Here is a 21,407-nt window from a genome sequence, read left to right on the forward strand (position 1 = left end):
CAAACATATTTCCACATAGTCTAATGTCCTCAGTTTATTTTTTTCTCTACCTGACAACTTTGGAATCTTTGCAGATAATGTGCAGCTGCGCCATCTCTCTGCTCTCCACGCTCTCAATCAGCCTGAGGGGTACCTGTAGGGGGAGACAAAGAGCGTATGACATGAGCTTGATCCTGCTGACAGAGAAGACTTACAACAAGCACATCTGCTAAGGCTACCACACACAGATCGGCAATAGACCAATCCAAGCTAGCCCTTTTCCATCACACTTTCAAGGCCTCTGTCACATAAACCAGCAACTGTAAACCTGACTATGTCCATAGGAGTGTCTACACTTTTAAATAATAAATGTGTGGCAGTAAGGAAGGTGCTTGCCCGTCCCACATTGAACACATTACTGAACCTATTGCAGCACAAACACTGAGCAGGGTTGCGGGAAACTCTAGCATTGCATTGTTTTATATAGATATAAGATGCAATTATGTCCTTGCGGTGTAGTGGAAAATGTGCCATTTCTGTGGCAACTTGGGCAAGGGGTGTTTTTACATGAGGTACTCACAGATATTTCATTGTCCACATCTGGGTAGGTCTAAAGCACAGGGACAACATGGAGCACACAGAGACGGAGGACACAAGACAAGAGGAAATGGAAACATAATTAAAATCAGGGAAAAATAAAGAATGACAAGTTAAAAGGGAAAGAAAACGTGAAAGTTTGAAGGATGTCAGATAACTGAGCGGATCACACAGCGTGCTCACGCCGCGTGACCACGTAACCTTGCAAAATTGAAATCATGGAGGGAAAGACAAACATGGACAGGAGCAAAGGGCAACACAACAGCTTGAAAGAATGAGGATAACCTGTGAACGGGGAGTGTGGGGGAGAGGTTGTGGATTGTTAGCATTCAACACAAGAGTTCATCTATGCCGCAAGGGTCACAGTCGCTAGTCAGTGTAAGGGCCTGTGTTAGCATCTGATTTGTCCTTGTCCTTGCTATCTGTTCTACAATGCCAGCCTTTCTGGAAAAGGAGCATCGTTTCTCCACGTGAATGACGTCACGAGGTCTTTATGGCTGGATTTACACGGCATGGTTCAAGTGATGCAGATCACACCCGGTCAATGCCGTTGAAATACGTAGATTGGCGATTTCCCTCGCTTTCATCATGGAGGTCAGGTTCCGGACCACCCACGCGATGGGTGAAAGTGGGGGCCGTCCCCCCACCTTCCTCAATACATTTTTAAAGCTGTATGAATCCCTCCAGTCCCACACTTATTCATCTTTACCACTTAAGATCGACCATACTTATAACCATTTCCTATACCGAAACAATTTTTATACTCTTAAACATACATAATATTAACAACCTATACGATTCTGTAAGGTTACTCACCATTACAGTTGAAATTGATGCCAATTTTGAATGCACTGCACAGAGCATTACAGCTTTCACCCGGATATTATTTATGTCCTTTTATGATTCATGTATGCCATAATGGCTGCCAACAGGCACAAACCTTCTCCCTTCCTTCAACAGGCCGTGAAGTTGCCTCTTTACTGCTACTGCTACCACCTTCCTTGGCCGCTAACTGCTAACCTTGGAAGGCACAGAACGTTTGGACAATCAAGTATTGTAACAAAACACCAAGACAGTCTATTTACACATTTATTGATAAAGTAACGAAACAGTTACTGTGAGACGTAACCGAGGCCGTCAAACTCTCTCTCTGATCCTCCCTCCTTCCTAGGTTGCCCCCGCAAGGACAAGCGATGCATTCAAAGACACGGAAATCTCAGTGCTCAGCACAACTGAGCTCATGTACAGTACAGGTCTTTTCTCTTTGTAATATATGTGTTTTAATGAATTTTCATTTTGTTTTAGGCTAGATAATGCATATTTTACCATGACAATAAAAAAATATATGTAAAGAAATCCCCAATGATATGGCAAATTATCAGCAGTAGGATAAACAAAACAAAAACTTTTTAAATCTGAAACTCACTGAATCCGCAATAGGTGAACCGTGATATAGAGAGGCAGTTACATACCTGTACAAAATTGTGACTGAAATAAGTAATGTAGCTCTTTTGTATGAGTTTGGTCTTTGAGGTGGACTTACATTAATGACAGACTCCTTGAACTTTATGTGGAGTCTGTAGTTTGAAATGGCAATGATGGCCTCATCTGCATGGCCAAGATATTCCACCCCTTCCCCCTGAAGAACTGGGAAGGGGACCTGTAAAGACAAGCGCACAGATTGTAGGAACACAAATAGCAACACATTAGCACAGAGTAGATTCACAGATCATTTTACACTTGAGACTATGAGAGTCCCAGATCTGGGAACAATGAATCACCACTATATATATATATATATATATATATATATATATATATAAATTGAAAACTTGTGCGACAGTCTAGCTGTTACATAAGTTACTGTACCGTCTTTTGAACGGTTTGATCATTTGCCGAGTGTCGATCAGTACAGAGATTAAATGATTTCCAAGCACCTGAAATCTAAAGCCTGAGACGCATTATCATTCTGCCATCACTGTTTAATCAGAGAATTTGACAGCTGCGTCATCCATTTGGTCTTGACTCACATGGACTCTTTCCACTCATCACATCTGCATGATTATCTGCCTACACTAACGTGTCTTCCAGTATCATCACATCGGGGAACGATTGCAAGCCCAGTCCCGCCGTTTGGCTGGTGGTGGGACCACACTAGCAGGCAATGTTGAGTCACGCAGGGGAGGACCCACTGATGCATGTTAAAGAGGACATGCAGCAGAGCAGATGGGGATTATTGTAAAATATCAGAAAAGTCAAGCTCACTTAAAACTTCATCCAACTGGGTTAACAGCACAGTCTTAAATCACATAGGGAAGCCACAATAGACAGGACGACAAATTTGGATGAAACATTTACAGCAACTACAGTTGTCATGAGACGGACAATAAATGTGGCTGTTTCGGGGAAATTGTTCAATGTGGCGTATCGAATCGTCACTGCACCTGCATTGCGTACGCGTTGGTTGAATGCATGTCGGTACAGCTTAACCTGGGAATTGGAACACACTGTACTCTGCATGTTGATACCGAAACAGCCAAATATAGGCAGTAGGCTGCCTGACACCGGCTATTCAGATATATGGCGATGCCTCTATTTATAAAATATTTGCTTATTACAGAGATAAATAGATTATATAGCTAAATGTCTGAAGAGTACGGACTTGTTGATGGTGAAATGTCGAAATGCATTGCAGTCGGGGGTGGGGTGGGGGGGGGGAGAAACATTGGGGATGTAATCCAATTGAATTAAATATTGATTCAACAGCAGCAGAAATGAGAATGTGAGGCTTTGGTCTGTTTGCTACACTGCGGAAGAGACCAAAGGTGTCCTGCTGAGAGTGCCACAATTAACATGTTGTACAGCCTGACAGCATTAAACCAACTGCACTCCAAAAGTAGATGCATGAGTCACAGAGAGCCTGCAAGTGCAGCAGAAGATAGTGTCACATGTCCTCCACAGGACTTCAGCAACAGAAATAATTTAGAAAAAGAGAGCGAGAGACAGAGCGAGCGAGACCAAGAATAGACGCGTAAGAGAGCGAGGTTCATGAATAACAGCGGCTTGTGAGTCGTGACTTCCAGTTGAGGAAGCCGGCCAATGAGAACATGCAAGTGTGCACACAGCTGCATGCATGCATCACAGCTGAGAAAGGAGAAGGGTGTACTTTTAAGCAATATATTTAGTGGGGGATTGCCTGCAAGGAAACTCGCCAGTCAGTGAAACTATCGTGGGAGTGTCTTCACAAAATCAGACACAATGTGGGAGGCCATGTGCAAGTGGGAGAGGCACCAACAAATGCAATGAGATGTTTCAAGATGCCTAAAATGAGAACAATTACCAAGTATTAAGTTACTGCAAAGCCTTTTATTCTCTCATTTGATGTGTTAACTAGTGATTCAATGTAAGAATATGACGTGAGAAACAACATTTTGAGGTGCCATATATACTATATATATATATTTTTTTACATTTACTTTTTGATTGAACCACAAACAACCTGGGATGATCATCAAGGAGGAAACTGCTTGTCCTGGCCACTGCACCTACCACGGCTGGGGTATTGTAAATAAAGATCTCCACAATTCAATTTGATGCTAGCCAAACAAAGTTGCTATCGGGATAATTTTAACAGTTTCAAGTGACGATGTTCAAAGTTCTTTTGAAAATATATCACGTAATTAATTAATAGGATTCCCCCCGGTCGCACGTGGCACCCAGTGGACAACCATAACACCGGGTCCGACATTAAGCCTTTTTGAGTGGTGACGCTGTGCCTGCCACATCACTCCAGTTTTAGGGTATCCTCAAATGTTCCTTGCAAGTGTTTTCATTTTTGTATTAGACTGCCCCCTTCACCGAGACTGTCGCTGTGCATTTTTCCCCACTTCACTCGAGCAGTGGCGTAGCTAAAGTTCATTCATAATTCAAATTGTGGCTGGCAAAACAAAGCAAGACATCAACCAACCAATAGCTCACAACACAAAAAAACCCGCAAGTTGTAACTCAAGGTGCTACTGTGTTTCCATTTATTTTTCTTATGGTAAAAATCGCATCAAATTCCAAACAGGATGTCCACCAGGTCTTAGAGATGTTCCACTGCATTGGTTCCTGGGCTCTTGGTGAGTTACTATTTAAATTAATTAGGAAACGAATGATTTACTGCTGGGGAGAAACTTGTCTCTTATTTGTCGACTCGATCTGATCCAAAATGCTGAACCGTTTTTCCCGGAGAGCTGCTACTTCTAGCTTCTTTATCCGATCACTACTGACAGTACAACATCAATGCAATATAAAATAGGAGCCCGTGTTGATCACGTGTGCGAGTTAATTTGTGCACAGACAAATCTGTGTTTGCTTATCCTGTTATCAAATTTTTCACACTGATCATTTTGTTGTAATCTCTCGCCTATCTCCAGCATGTCCCTGCGTGTGTGCAACAACCACCTGCAGGCACAATTTAATGTATGATTAATGTGCCCTTTAAAAAACTACAGTGCAACAACGGACTGCGCCTCACTGATAGATTAAGGTCTCTTAAACAGAGGGGAAAAAAAAGATTGTATGTGCGTTTTTGTTTTTAAATCAATTGTAATCCATAGGACTGTAGCTAAAAGTGCTTGCTAAAGGAAATAAACTTAAGTGTTTGTCAAGGGTGGATGAAACATGGTTCCATTTACCTGAAGACTTTCATCTTCCTTCACCAGCTCCTTCTGGGGGAATAGATCCTTGGCCTTGATGTACTCCAGACTGGGAGGGCCCTCTTCACCCTACACATAAACAGTTAAAATAAATCATTTTGTCATCACTACAGGATCCATTAAAAAAAAAAAATCAAAAAAGACAAATACAACTAAAACCATACCGCAATACAAATGGAGCACAGGAGTGGTCACTGAGGAATGAATGTCAGTATAAAGCAAACGAGGTTAATATTCTCAGAGTGCATCAGGGTGCTTGCTTGGCCTTTGATGTGGATTGTGGAATATGCCTCACAAAATTTCACAATGTGCACTTACTGCCCCACGGACAACACGTAATCACGTGCATTGACCATGAGAGAGCAAAAATTCAATATAAAACAAAAGGACAAAACTTGCTATTATTCCAGAGGGGACAAAAATAAAGTAGGGGAAAGGGTAGTGCATCCACTGGCCATTACGCAGTCATAATTGTTTATGTGTCAGCCATCAAGGCTTCCTGACGATCATAAATCAAGTTGTTGATTCTGAAGACGACTGACACTTGACCTTGCAGTAAAGCAAAGAGAGTTCATCACAGAATCATCAGTGAGACTGAAACTTAAACCCGTCTTTACTTCTAGAGAACAATATGAAGTCAGAGGCAAGGCGTCTCAGTATCACAAGATTAAAGAATCAGAGACGTCACCATCTCCGAAATATGGAGCACAGCTGGCCTGAGCACGAGTCTTTTTGCCTCGTCACTGTTTTTAGCCTGCACACCCTCCCCCACACCTTGGTCCAAGTACAAATGAAAGTGCTGAACCGGACATGCGCGTGCGTGCACACAAGCAAAAGCCTCTTTTCAAATGTCATCGCTGAGAAAAGTGAGAGCACAAGCAGATTTAATGTCTCGATCCTCTGATAATAATGAATGATAACTAGAAGCCTTGCAGGCATGACGTAGCAGATCAGTGAAGAGATTGTGCCATCACTCTGGAAAAAAACTATTTCAAAACAAATAATCCATCCAACACAAAAGGTGCAGAGGGACAGGGAAAAATACAAACAAAAATCTTGCATATGCTCCAACAATGTCTGGTTGTCGTGGCGACAGCAATCGTTTGATAACGTTTTTTATTTTTTATTCTCTCCTTAATCAAAAGATTACTAAATCTGGTTGAGGCTTTGTGAGCAGATGAGTGAACCACTATCTGACACCGGTATGTTAAGTCGTGAATGTGTGCAATATACCTGTATATTTCTAAAAGGCTGCTCTGCTCATACTCAAGACGGAAGACAAGGGTTAGGACATTTTTTCAGTACTGTATTTATATATAATATAAAAAAAAAAAAAAAAAAAAAAAAAAAAAGGCGTCAGTGAATGCAGGTGAAGAGCAAATGAAATATGAAAAACTATTCTGAAAAAGAGCCAGGCCAGATTGCAGACTACAGTAATGGGTCAAGAACAAGGACCTCAGAGCATGACAAATCTTTTCAAATGCACCTTTTCTGCCCATCCCTTCTCTGGCATTATAAATATTTAATAGATCACAGTGTTCTGAAGGTTCTGCCCAATTACAATCTCAGAACTTGAACAAGAACAGTATGTACGAACTGAGGAAACGGGAGACTGGGGTTTTGAAAACTATGATACAAACAATTCAGTTGAGTAACAAGCTGTGCAGATATACTTAACGTCGTTCTATTTGTACATCCACCCATTTTCTACAGCGCTTGTCCTCATTTTGGTCACAGGTGAGCTGCATTTGACTTCAGGCGAGAGGTGGGGGATCACTCTTGACTGGTCCCCAGTTGTTCTCAGGGCACATAAACAACCATTCACACTCACAAAATGGACAATTTAGAGCTCTCAATTGGCCAGTGCAGAGATTTGAACATCGAGCTTGCCAACTATAAGGCAGATGTGCAAACCATTAGTGTACCATGCTGCCAATGTGCGCTTTGGGACCCCCAAAAATAAGAGCATGCACTTTTCTTCCTCGGTGAGTGCGTAGGTAAGAGATACAGAGCTGAAAACAAAAGGCATCGCTAGTGTTTGGCCTTACTTGCAGTCTTAATTTAGTTGGTGTGCATAAGCAGAGAAAACTATTTTGAATTCAACGGCAACAGCTCCATTTTGTTGTGAAAGCATATTTTGGAAAAAGTGAATAAAAAGGAGTTCCATAGCAGCAGTCAAGACTACAAAGATGGTGACAATGAGAGCAATATGCTACAACCCAATTTCACGAAAGGACTGGCAGTGTTCATCCATTTCGAAGGGCACAGACAAATTACACGGCCAGTGACATGGAAGAACCGATGACTCAGCGGCACTGCAGCCACTTCAAAAGCAACACAAAATACTGAAATGAAATCTCTGCTCGTATGTGGTCACAGAAACAAAACAACGCTTTAAGTCATCAATGATGACGTTTATTGCTTCATTCAAAATTATTGCCATTTGGCTTTATGTTGAGCATTACAATAGCTCTTTTCTGTTTGTCTGACCATTAAAGGAATATTTGTAGTCAAGTCACCAGTTATCCAGCCATTTTCTGTAGCGCTTACCATCACTAGGGTCGCGGGCGTGCTGGCGCCTCTCCCAGCTATCCGCTAGCATTGCTATTCAGTGACATCTGTGCATGCTGCACTGTAATTTATTCTTTTATTTTTCAGAAGCATGGAGAGAAAAAAAAAAAAAAAAAAAAACTAGGTTTAACAGCTAAGGCATGCACTCTGTTCTGTTCTTCGACAACTTTTTTTCCTCCTTCACTGTATATGTTTCGGGAAACTTGCCCATTATGTTCCTTTTCCAAACGAGGACATGGGTGAATGTAATAATAGCTTCCTATGATCAACACACTTTCGAGGAGCAAATTTATTTTCAGTTCTCGATGGCTACACCCAAGGTAATATTTCCACAAATCTCACAAGGTCTACGCATTACATTTATATTTGACCTAAAATCAGCATACTGCCCAATTCAACCAGATTATTATAATGTGTATCCATAAAACAAGATAAAAAATATTCCTTTATCAAACTCTGTTTTATGATCCCTCTGTTATGAGTCTGTCAGGGATTGCACTACATTTCTGGTTTATTATACAGTGGTGTAATTATTTATACTTGTATCAAAGTTAGTTAAAAAGTTACTTAAAACATTGCCTCTGCAGTTAAAGTTTATTTTTTATTTTTTTTTTTAAATGATGGTGACAGTTTGACCTCGGGATGAATTCATTAACTTTACATCGTATGCTCTGGAACGCGACTATTTTGAATTGAAAGCAACTTAAGTCATCCTGCATCACACGTTCCATTGTACATGCAGGAAAACGCATGTGAATGAGCATCACGTTTTGTTGTCAAGTCAAAGTCAGTTTTCATCAGACAGCCACAAAAGGGGATTGAACATAACTGACACTTTTCACAATTCAAAACAGTTCCCAGGTGTTTCAAAACATTTCTGTGAAACTCCTTTTGTCAAACAATAGGAATTATAGTGTACTTTAGCCATCCTATTTCTTGCCTTGCTAAATCTAGCGAGTTTTAGTCCTGCCTCACGCAAGCAAATGGAAAACAGAGACTGAGCCTTGGGGCTAGAGCTGCTTCTCCTTGCGGCAACAGAGCCCAGAGTTTTGGGGTGGGGAACGCAAGTGCCCATAAAGACAATAAAAGCATGTTCACTCGTGGAAGCAGCACTTCATACATAACATTGTCTATGTAATGCATGGTAAAAATTGTGATGTCACAACGTGGCAACATTGGAAATGGCTGGCTCACAGACACATTTTCAAAAATAGGCTGATAAAGTTTAATTTCACACATGATGGGTGGGTAGGCACTCTAGAGACACAACTACTTGCTTCATAAAGCAATTAAAATCAATTCTCCTCAATATTTACCCTTTAAAAACCAATTATGTAAAATCTACATTTGTGTAGTTTTCATTGTATACGACGAAGAACTTGAAGAAAACTAACCCACAAAAAAAAAAAAAAAAAAAAAAAAAAGTTAGAGGCTTGCCAACAGTCCATCAGATAATCAAAATCCATAGATGAGAAAGAGAGAGTCTTGTTCTTAGCCCTCCTCGGTCTTTTCACCACCAGGACCAAAGATAGAAACTAAGTGAGCCACCTGTTTGGTATCAGTCATCGTCACGAACAGTTTGTTACATCCCGACACTCTGAGCACTGCTCCGTGCTGCAGTGAACGTACATGAGCACTAAGGCCGACGGAGCAATACGTTTCATCAGGGCAGCGCACATTTTAACCGCCAGCCTCCTGACATCCAATCAGGATCAGTGAGCAACCAGCTCAGATCCCTGCCACACAACACAGTGGCGTGATGACTTTAATAAAAGTAGCTTTTTCATTATCACCTTAAACATGACAAGACACGAGATTGAGTCTGCATAGGTTACTCAATAACTGCAGCACTCACGTGTATCGAGCAGCGCCAACAACACCCTCCCCTCAGTGATTGGCAGGCAGCCCCAATAGCAAGTTAGGGTGAGGTGGGTGCACAATCATCAAAAGGCAAACAGTCGTGAATATAAAAGATGAAATGAAGACAAAAGCCCATGGACTTACAAAGCAGTTGAGCATGGAGCAGGATGCCCTTCCTGCCACGCTCATGTCGAGGCGACGTGGGGCTGTGCTTGGATGACACGCAGCCTATGGCGGAGCAGCACGATCACCGCACGAGGAGCCGGCACCACCATTCTTCTCAACCGGATCCTCTCCACCACGAAGCCCTCCGCTTACCTTCCCCACAGCCCCCGCCTTATTCACACTGCGGGATAACACGCCAGTCCCTCTTAATTCAAGGATTCACCGCACCACACCCCCCTCATGCCATGTGCTGAGAAAGTCCATAAAGATACAAAAAAAGGGCAGCAGTCCACTGGGTCAGTAGAGTTGAGGGGAAAACAAGAGACAGCAGATGCTGTAAGGTAAGTAGACAGAGGGGGAAAAACACGAGGACAGTGAGAGATGGTAAGGCAGAGGGAGATGGCAACCAAGCTCCGCCCTCTGCATTAGCATCAACATATTCACACGCTCACATTTCTCTTCTCGTCTCCCTCTCATCTCTGTACTCCTCCCCCACTCCCTCCTTGTTCACCCTTCACCGACATTTCATAAATACGGCACTCCCTCAGCAACGAGGCAAGGTACAGCGCACACTAGCGCCGGCGCACAGAGGATGCTTTGGCTCCTATGCATGCACCACCCGACATCAGCCGCCTTGATAATGAAGCGCGCACACAGCTGTCAGTGGAGGCTGTGCCACTCATCCTCATAAATGGAGCAGCCTGGTTGGACACCAGCACAACATCATTTCATGAATAGCACGTGATTTGGGGAGGGGAAAAAAAATGAATTGCATTGCAGTGGATAGGAACGGGAGGGGTTGCCGAGGAAAGTGACTATGCAGAGATCTCCAGTGACACAGCATTCTACAGACACCGCCGCTTCCTGTCCCCCAGCTAAGAATGTGGGTGACATGTATAGTACCGCTCTGTGTTGCTTTCAGCCACAGCATATTTTCAGATTTTGAAGGTCCTAATATTTCAATGGTGCCGATAGAACAAAGGGAGACACCAGGACCTCATCTGTCACCACCCCATTGCTGCACTGGCAGTCGGGACATCCATTCGCCATCAGCTGTATAACTTCACATTATGTAACATGCAGGATATGTCTTGTTGCAGCATATGTCCTGCGTGTGCAATAGCAGACAGCACTGGCAAAATGAGAGATTAACATCACTGGAAAGTGCAATGTAACATTTGCTGTCATAATAGGAAAAATAATAAATAAAACCTGGAAATGTATTGAATGCTTCACATTTTACCTCAAGAGGAAGCAGAAGCCCAATAACATTTCAGTAGTGTTCCCAGGAAAGAAAATTAATAGTTCTTCGGTAAGAACAACTTCATACGCCCCCCCCCCCCCACAAAAAAAATAAATATATAAAAATGACTTATTCCTAAATTGTTCATTCTAATATAATGCATGCAACCAGACCATCAGAAACCAAAAGCTACAAATTTCTTGTTTATACATATAAAATTGTACCATATGGTACAGTATATCAAATGGAATTTTAGCATCCACTTTTCCAAATTAATATTACTGCAGGGTCATCTAATCTATCCATCAATTTTCTATACCACCTATCCTGACTAGGGTCGCAGATGAGCTAGAGCCTATCCAAGCTCACATGGAACAAGAGGTGGGGCACACCCTGAACTGGTCGCCAGCCAATGGTAGGGCCTTTAGAAAACCACACCCACGCAAATCAAGTGCAAAAGTGAACAACAGATTTGGCCTCCTGTTTCTCAGGTCTTATTTTAGGAAAGCAGGACAGCAAGTACCACTGCACCAATGCTGGGATTACATTGTCACGCCGCTGTGGACAACTTTGCAGTGGCGCCTTGAGATACGGGTTTTTCGAGATATGAGCCATCACGTGACCATTTTTTTGTCTTGAGATACGAGCAAATTTTGACATAGGAGTGTGTTTCGGACCCTCCACCGCTAGATGGCGCATCAAACTTGACAACGTACAACCACCATCACTTCACATTGGTTTCTTTGCAATAACAGTTGCTGGCAGTAATGGGCCATTAACATGATTTGAGATGAGTGTTTCCCGATACAAGCGTGGTCACGAAACAAATTAAGCTCCTACCTCAAGGCACCACTGTATATGAATATGAACAGGCAGTACCAAGGGGGCCTCTAACAACATTAAAGTGGAAAGTCTTAGCAAAACATTTACAATACGAAGTTACGAGTTGGAACATTTTCCACAAATTAGGTAGGCTGCTACAATGATTGCAGAACATGTCCTATGTGAAGAACTGCACTGAGCCTGATCTTACCCAAGTTGTAGTGAAGCATTCGAGGCGAAAAATGCCGGCTGCTCCCTTTTTCAACTGGAAGGACAATTCCTGGAAACATATTACCTCTACCAAGGAGGTTATTTTGTGATGCGTTGCCTTTCAGATGGATTACACAAACACGTTCCCATTAGTTGATCTCTTTCAATTACCGAGGTAGAACTATTGGTCTACAAACATATACCGCAATAAACACACAGGCAACTCATGTCGGCCAGCAAAACAAAGTCAGTAGCCTGTTCTCCTAAGTGCTAAGGGGTAGTGTTACCATACATTATAACTCCAGAGGCAGGATAAAATAACACCATTGTCCTAGCTTCAATGCTGTCATTATCCAACTTACGATCCAGCAGCACGCGTGGAAAACAATATGAACTCAATACTTCCCTTATTGTTTCAGTGAGAATGCTGGAAGCCGGAAAGCAATTAATCGCTGCTTCACAAGACTGGATTAAAAGGATCCTATTACCAATGGAGCAAAATGTCTTCTAATGCCACCTGAAAGAACTGAGAAGCGAAATTAACACAATCAGTGATATTACAGTAGTTCAGAGACATATGTAGGCTAGTGCGTCCCAACTAAGCTTTGTTGCATGAACTGATGAAGCTTGCTCGGATGAAAGAAAAACAGAACAGTCCAGTTGCGATCGATTCATTGCCCTGAGAATAAAATTACCTGGATGAAATACCATATTCACAGGCATGTTCATAGATATCACACGCCTCATTAAAGGCTTATGTTGCATCTATAGAAGAAAATAGGAGACTCAATATTTATTTTCACCCGCCTCAAATGCAGCTACTAAGTTAAAGAATGGAGAACTGTATAAAACTGAATGTTAGGATAGGGCTAACCCTGGACAAACTACGGTCTGTCTTCTCTCATTTACATGCATGGGCGGGCACATTATTTGCTCGTCAACCACGCCTCCAATTAAACCAACTGCTTGATTGAGTGCCCCATAAAAGCAAAGTACTGGGCGCCCCGCCACGTTTGCATTCTGTCCACTCAGTTGACCGGAACTTTGGGACACATATCCTCCCCCCGCACCTCCCATTTGTGCTGAAAAAAAGCTGTGCCTACGGGTCTTTTGAAATAACTTGTGCCTCATCTGGTCACCGTTCGTTCTCTCGAAGTACTGGCTGAGTAAGAGCGAGGAGACCGGCTGTGTCTTTTTATGATGATACCCTTCCTTTCAAAGAGGAAATGGGGAACGTCTAGTCAATAATCTCTCCAGAAACTAGATGCCAAGTTTCCACCATTTCAATTTTCAACAGTGAACCTTCAGTTATTACATATTTGATACTGCCATCCAGTTGGGGCGTATGGAGCATTTCAGGCAAATACAGCAACTGTGACAGTGCCTAGGTTTTTGCATGTGACATGAGAAACAAATTATTAACGCCCTATCCTGTAGAGAAATGACAACCCCATAGGGCCGAGTTGCAACAAGACCAAACAACTAAACTGCTTGTTTTCACATAAACACTGCAACATCCTATAGATGGAGATGTATGCAGCATTTTAAAGCAGCAACAGTGCTTGACCAGTTACTTGCATACTGTAGTTATAACATGGTTTTATTTGATCAGTATTTCATCAATCAAAGTATTAGTAACTGAAGGGGACACCGTATTGGAGAGCCAAATGGGTGAGTTTCATTGCCTTTACTTTGAAGACATCATTTGACAGATTGTAACTCACTACTGACTCTGCTGATCAGGCTTGCGAGACAGCAGAAATGTACGCCTTCCTAACCAATCACAAGTTTGACCCTTTAAAGAGCATTTCACCACACATTCTTGATCCTTTAAGGTAGGCATAGGCAAATATTTCTGCTTAAAATGTGCATGTAAAAAAAAAAAGTTCATTTCTTAATAAAAAGATAATTCACTCATTTTATTATTTAGAATGAACCATTCATTCAACAAAGTATATTTTTATATTTCTACATTTACATCAAATCAACCAACGATGAATGAGAAACAAAGAATGTTTAATTAGCCAACTTTGGCGAAGGGCGCTAGAGGGGTCGTACGTGGCCCACAGAACATACTTTGCTCGCCGCTGCTTTGAAGCCACCCTATTTGTCACTTGTGCTCGGCAAAGCCTGATGCAACTTTCATTTTGTGGATCAGTAAGACCTCCACCATTCACATACAGACATTATGTAAACATCCATCTGTCCACTCAAGACATTGTAAACTTGTTCGTTGATGTACACACAAAAAGGTAAAGATGTTCCATTGACATTCAGCATCTACACGTTTTAAAGATTCATTCATTCACATGATGTAAATTTCAGCGTGAGAGAGGGAACAATGTCAGTCCATTTTAAGGACACTCTCCCAATCACTTCTGTCCATGCTGGTCTTTGTCAGTTCTCTTACCTGATAAAAAAAAATAATAATAATCAAGCTCAAAAAACTAAATACTAGAGTGTAGACGGTATTAAATTGCAGGTTCAACACGTGATTAACAAGCTCCATGTTTGCTCATTGACACATGTGGTGACGAGTAACTTACCAGATAAATGGACAAACCTCAGATCTCCCACGGATTGAAAGTAAGATGTTAACAGGTCTCGAGACACGTGGCAGAGAGTGACACTTCGGAGCAACTCATTTAAACTAACCTTCTAGTAAGTGTGTACCTTACCACTATACTGTAACCCGGAGCGGGAGTCAGTCAAGCAATGTGAAAGACCACTACGTGTTGTGATAGAAGCAAGAACAGATGTCAGCCAACAACAAACCTGGCTAAAGTGTGCTTAGCGCTGGGATGTGCCATCGTGCCAATGACTGAACTGCTGTCGGAACTGAAAATGTGTACAGTATGATACAAAGAGAGAATCGCTAAAGGAGTATGGACTGTTGCTGAACATGTTACAACACACTGCATTTTGTTTGGGCATGCGAGAGTGGAGTGCCACTTCCTGTTTGAGGGCAGCACGTCCCGGAATATTTGTGTGCGCGTGAGTAGAAAACACCGTGTGAAGAAGCAAAAGCATTTGGAACAAACACCCGCACCACGCTCCTCATTGGCTCACCATACTGAAGACAGTAGGCGTGGGTGCTCCTCGTCCCGCTCTCTCCTCCTGTCTGCTGGACTTGGCCTTGCCACTGAAAACTCCTGCCAACATAGGGGGGAAAAAAAAAACAAAAAAAAAAAACTGAGATGCAGTAGGTGTGTGCGGAAAGATGTTTGTGCGTGGGCGGTTGAGTAGTGTGCATGCAATTGCAAAGGAGCTAGAGTGAAAAGTAGCCCTTCCCTGGTCTAAAGTACAGCGTGCAGTATAAAAACTGGCACAAAAAAAAATAAAAAAATAAAATAAAAATCATAAAATAATTCACAAGAGATTGTGGTTTAAGCAGTTGCTGAAAACTACACGCAGCCATTAAAGATGGGTGGGAAGTCCACATATAGACCGTACTGCACGTTAAAGACTGGAGCCAAGTGACTAAATTCCATGTTTCCACTCCACACCCTAGACACAAACTGGTGCTCTTGACTGTGCTGCCACGGTGGCTGACGTGGCTGTCCGGAACTGCGCGATAACATGCTTCCGCAAATCATTCTAGCTGGATATCTGCCATGAGAATTTTGAACCGCAACGCTGACCTGGAACAAGAGAGGTCTTTGCAATCTGATGAAAGTATTCAGTGGGGACAAGGTTATACTGTTCATTAAAACCGCTAATGGCAAACAATTAATGTGAAGACAATTCTCCTGAAAAAAACTAAAATAAAAATATGCCTCTAAAGTCCCAAAACTTTGGAGCTTGAATCACCATCACGCATTTAAAAAAATAAATAAAACATACATACCCGATATACGTACAGTGTTCCCTCGCATCTTCATGATTTGTAGATTTCTTTTGGAACCTATCTTTTTTTTTTTCCTCCAGTCTATAACGTAGCCATTTGCTGTTTTTGTGCTCAGGCCAAAGCCCTGCCTAATATTAAGTCTTGTTTTTGCACCATCTTGTGGCATCTATAGACAAATCTTCTGAGTTTATAAATTTCTCACAGATTTTTGCCATTTTCAGCAGGCCCAAGTCACTGCCACCCCCCGGCCAGTGGCAGATTACTGTATGTCACTTGAAATGTACATGTATATACAGAGAGAGAGGAGGGAAAAAAAAAAAAATGAAATAAACAATCAGATACCAGCATAAAATGGGAACTGGACACATGGACCTGCAGTGTAAATCCAGCCATAGGAGCAGAAGCCTCAAAATTTATGTTGTATGAACGCAGTGAAGTAAGCAGACTATCATTCTGTCTTGATGCGTGCCCTTCTCAAAGTCACATTTCTTCTAAATTAAAAACTGATGACCAGCGGGATGGAATCGGGCCAGGCGATGGCTCATGTTTTGCAGTTTCCTCTTCCACCTCTCACAGAGCATGAAAGCACAACTTGCGGCGGCAGCAGTTCACTGTGTGGACGGACGCGTCGGCAAACACGTATACTCTCCGCCGCCGCCGCCGCTATGTCAACAACTTCACAGAGCAATCAAGTACAACAAAGTTAGCTAGCACTTCTCTGTTGCACTCACATCAATCCAACAAAGCGCAGTGCAGCTCTGCTTACATTGCGCGAAGCCACGACCGTTACGAGACCGTGGGCCGGAAGTGTAGAATAGCTCGTTCGCAGACAAGTTTTCAGAAACTGGCAGAGAAAAGATTGACTTGCTTGTTTAATTTCACACTTGATCAGTGAGAAGACACTCAAGAGACCCAGCGACTTCCATGCAAATGACACCTTTAGATTTAAGACTTGAACGTTCAATACCAAACCGCGTGTTATTTTACACTTGACATTAAGAACACTAAAATATTTCTTCAAACATTGCTTTCATAGTAAATAATGGATTTATGTTGGCAAGGCGAAATGTATTGAGTTCCAGCCACTGTAGTTTGAAGTCGGGCAGTGCAGCGAGCAGAACAGATCAGTTGACGAGAGTGTAACATGTTACACATGTACGCAGCCAGTCGCAATATAGGCTGTTGACTCGATTGCACTGCGGCCTCGAGGTCATGTGGAACCGGCGCACCGAGCACAAGGATAACTTGAAACCAGACATTTTTTCACAGTGCAGAGCGGTTGTCTCACTTCACTGCGCCGCGCCGCGCTCTCCCCTCAGACACACCCCCATCGACACACAGCTCCCGAGAGAGCGGGGAAAGGGAAAAGGAAAAATAAATAAATACATTTGAAAAACTGCTTCGCCAACATGCCAAAACTTAATGGAAACTTCTTACCGCCGACAAACCGCAGAGTCCTTCGGTCCGAGGCGTGTTCGGCGAAACTTTTGACAACTTATTTGTTGGAGTAAAAAGCTCAATGCCTTGCAAAGTAGCAGTCGTTGCAGTTTCCCCAAACACACACCGAGTTTAATCCAGGGCATGACACACCTCCCTCCCTCTCCCTGTGTCTAGTACTTACACTGGCCCTCCCTCCCACTCTTTCACTGCCAGATTTGTCAATGTGAAAACAAGCAATATAACTGGGCATTCTACTTCACCCACATCTACTCATGACTCAATAATCAACAGGAAAGGCCTCCATTGTAAGTGGACCATGAAAAGTTAATCAACACATGCAGTCAAGCAAAAACGATAGTTTATATGAATTCAATTTTCATAGCAATGCAAAAGGAGTGCAGTAAATGCGTTGAACCGAGGCGTTTCTAGGTTTTCTCATAAAGTTTTTATAAACGCATCAACAAGCTGTTTTGCATGTGACTATTCTGTTTGTGTTATATACAGGTGCCTCGATAAATTTGAATATTGCAGAAAAATTTTGACCCAATACCAACTAAGGTATTTTTTTTATTTATTTTTTTATACAAGACTTATACAAATAAAACAACAATGTATTCAATATGATAACCAGACCTGCCACTAACGACGGTTTTAATAAATCAATTACTCGCTTCATTATTTTTTTCAATTAAACGATGACAAAAAAAAAATAATAATAATTCCATCCTTTATTCAAAAACAGGACATGAATTCAAATTTATAAAGCAGGAAATGCACAAACATGATTCTGATTCAGTTACTCATTTGGGTCGTAACTGTCAGAAAAAATGGGCAACAAATGTTGATCATTGGATTCCAGGGTAAAAGCAGATTTTTGAAAATGTCTTATTTTGATTGAACAAAGCAAATCAGTCTGCTTTGTGTGTTTGTTTTTTTTTTTTTTTTTAAATACAGAAATCTGAGAACATTTACTGTTGGAAAACTATAGGATTTGGACAATTTTAAATTAAACAAGGTCTCCAAACAATTAATCGATTATCAAAATAGTTGTCAATTCATTTGACAATCCCTAAGCGGTTGGTTAATAGAGTCATTGTTGCAGCTCTAATGGTAACACGTATGCCTCAATATTTACTGAAGTAGCAAATTAATTTTGCAAATATTGCGCTCATTTATTTTAATTTCTGCGCACACCTTATCCATCCACATCCTCATGAGGGTCCCCTGCTGATTTTGCGGCTCTCACACTTGGATGAACCAATTTGTGTCTTCCAAGTATTCGAACACGCGTGTTATGTGGAAGGACTCGCGAATGAGTACCAAAAAAAAAATGCAAAACCCACGCAAGCACTGGGAGAACACGCGAACTCCACACAGGAAGCCCGGGGGGCCGAGATTCGAACCTTCGAAACGCAAGACGCCCACCCAAAATTGGGCGGGAAATATGGCAATAAAACAAGTCAAATGCATTAAGTGGGTAAATTAGGAAACTGTACCTTCCTCTAAATGATGTTCTTACATAGGCTTAGCAATACCTGGTGAACGTAGTTGTCGTAGTAGTAGTAGTAGTAGTAGTAGTAGCAGCAGCAGGAGCCAACGCGTCACTCACCAGGCGCCTCTCACCAATTTAACAAACAACAGGTGTTGGGAACGTGTCAAAAGCGGTAAGAAGTTGAGAGACGTGTCAAGTGAAAGTGAAAGGGCATTACCGCATACGCCAGCTGACACGCTCATGCCACCCAAAAGAGCAGAAGAAGACAAAGCGAAAGTATCCGACTGAGGTGGGCTGTGTGTGCAGACGTTAGCACGTCAAGCTAGTGATGACCGGCCCCGGCTACCACTAGTTGACTACGGCTGTATGTTTTGATCGCGCTGCACGCGCACGTTCCAAAGCGGCTCTTTACTCAACTCTTCAAATACATGCCCCGAAAACCCGTTGAAAAATGTCACATGTATCGAGTTTACTATCGAGTTACATCGTTTTAAAAGTTAAATCAAGTTACTCACTAGGAGAATCAGCTGACACGACGGTGACTCAGTAGACTAGCACGACTTCCGCATTCTTGTGCGATGACAAGCGCGTCGGCCAATCGTGAGAGCGAAAACTGGGTCTTATAGCCCAATTGCGATAGAATATTCCTGACGGCCAATGACAATTGATGATACTAAACCGTGCGGCGCATACACACCCACAGCAAAGCCAATCACGTGTCAATAAAAGCCCGCAACCCACCAATAGAAAATCACAGCGCGGCATAAACGGGACACACGTACACTATGCTGCGCTTGAACTCAGGCTCGCATATGACAAATAAATAGCACATGCTGTCCAAAATGCGAGAAATAGGTCAATAATGAATAGAAATACAATAAAGATACTTCGCAACACGAAGTATTACAATTTTAATCCCAATTTCATATTCATGTAATTATATTATTATTAATCGCTTATTTGTAGAAGTAATGTCAAAGGTGCCGGCACGGTGGACGATTGGTTAGCGCATTTGCCTCACAGTTCTGGGGACCGGGGCTCGATCCCCGGCCCCGCCTGTGTGGAGTTTGCATGTTCTCCCTCCTCCGCGGGCTCTCCGGTACCAAAAGCAATGCGTGCTAGGTTGATTGAAGACTCTAAGTTGCCCGTAGGTGTGAACGTGCGTGCAAATAAGTTGTTTGTTTCTATGTGCCCTGCGATTGGCTGGCGCCCGAAGATTGCTGGGATAGGCTCCGGCATGCCCGCGACCCTAGTGAGGAGAAGCGGTAAAGAATATGGATGGATGGATGTCAAAGGTCAATATGTATCACCAATTTTGCCCTTAAAGTGTAATATGCGTGTGTACTTTTCGTTCGTGACTCGGCTTCATCGATCCATGTTGAACATTTAGATGAATAATGAACTAACAATTGGATTTTGTTTGCTTTCAAGACTAACAGAAAATGATGGCCATTGGGCAACATTCGCACAACATACATACAATGAATACTTGCTGCGGCAGCATGTTGGAAACAGTGTATCGCAGATACAGAGACGTTTGCTTTGGCTCACGCAGTAATGGATAGAACGATGATGTACGGCCCCTGTCATAAGTATGCCACATGGAGCGTTATTTTTGTCGGTTGGCCTCGGTTACAGACGGCAACTGAGCTCGAATACTCGTCAGCAGCCACAAGACACTGCAAGCAAACCCGATGTTTGTTTTGATTTACTCCAGTGACATTTTCATCCTGTATAAATAGCCAGTGTCATATGCAATGTTGCATTCTTTGAGCATACCGTCACATACAATATCTCTGTATGTTACAATTAAATAGATTTTATTTTCATATTTAACGATCAGACTTTTGGATGAACGAATTAGGATGAATTCACGCCGTAATTCAACTCATAAACAAGCAAGCGCCACAATCATCTTGAAGAAGCTTCTTCACAAAGCTCTACTGTCATGCAGAATTGCGTCCTCTGCTGGCAGAAGAAGGAATATTCATCGTTTTCCTCAGGTCAAGGGGGCACGGAGGCGTTCGACTGAGTTCATATGGCGGCAAGACTGCAAGTCGGAACGCAGTAGGGTAATTGCAATACATATTTCGTATGAAAAAAACACTTCTAGGCTATACAGGAAAAAACCTGAAAATAGAAAAACAGTCACGAGTTCCAGTTCAGGTTTATTTGTCACATAATAAGGCCATATTCAGCCGTGTGCATAAGTCCGAAAAGGCGCTCAGCAGCGCGCTTTTTCTGGCCACGCGCAATCTCCCGTCATTTACTCACCCTCATGCCTACGGGGAGAGATACGTCTCAAAATGATCAGCACCTCCAAATCTGAGACCGTGGCCCTCGGTCGGAAAAGGGCGGCGTGCCCTCTCCGGGTCGGGATGAGATCCCGCCCCGAGTGGAGGAGTTCAAGTATCTCGGGGTCTCGTTCACGACTGAGGGAAGCACGGAACGGGAGATCGACAGGCGGATCGCTGCGGCGTC

General features: G+C 42.5%; 1 protein-coding gene across 10 annotated transcripts in view; it reads right to left on the bottom strand.

The window, feature by feature from the left end:
• Window positions 1-19,500, bottom strand: part of mtmr4 (myotubularin related protein 4) — a 36,575-nt gene extending 17,075 nt beyond the window's left edge. For 2 of the 10 annotated variants that reach the window (XR_009770158.1, XM_061701777.1), the window contains exons 1-5: window positions 9,852-10,474; window positions 5,256-5,345; window positions 2,120-2,236; window positions 560-589; window positions 51-133 (exon numbers count right to left, since the gene is read on the bottom strand). Coding sequence is in view for 9 of the 10 variants with exons in the window: in XM_061701777.1 (XP_061557761.1) it covers window positions 51-133; window positions 560-589; window positions 2,120-2,236; window positions 5,256-5,345; window positions 9,852-9,896 (365 nt within the window). In the remaining variant the exon portion in view is untranslated. The other 8 variants (XM_061701784.1, XM_061701780.1, XM_061701783.1 and 5 more) reach the window with 8 other exon arrangements.
• Window positions 19,501-21,407: the final 1,907 nt, after the last annotated feature.

This window comes from Phycodurus eques, chromosome 17 (assembly GCF_024500275.1).
Source record: "Phycodurus eques isolate BA_2022a chromosome 17, UOR_Pequ_1.1, whole genome shotgun sequence".
NCBI lineage: Eukaryota > Metazoa > Chordata > Actinopteri > Syngnathiformes > Syngnathidae > Phycodurus > Phycodurus eques.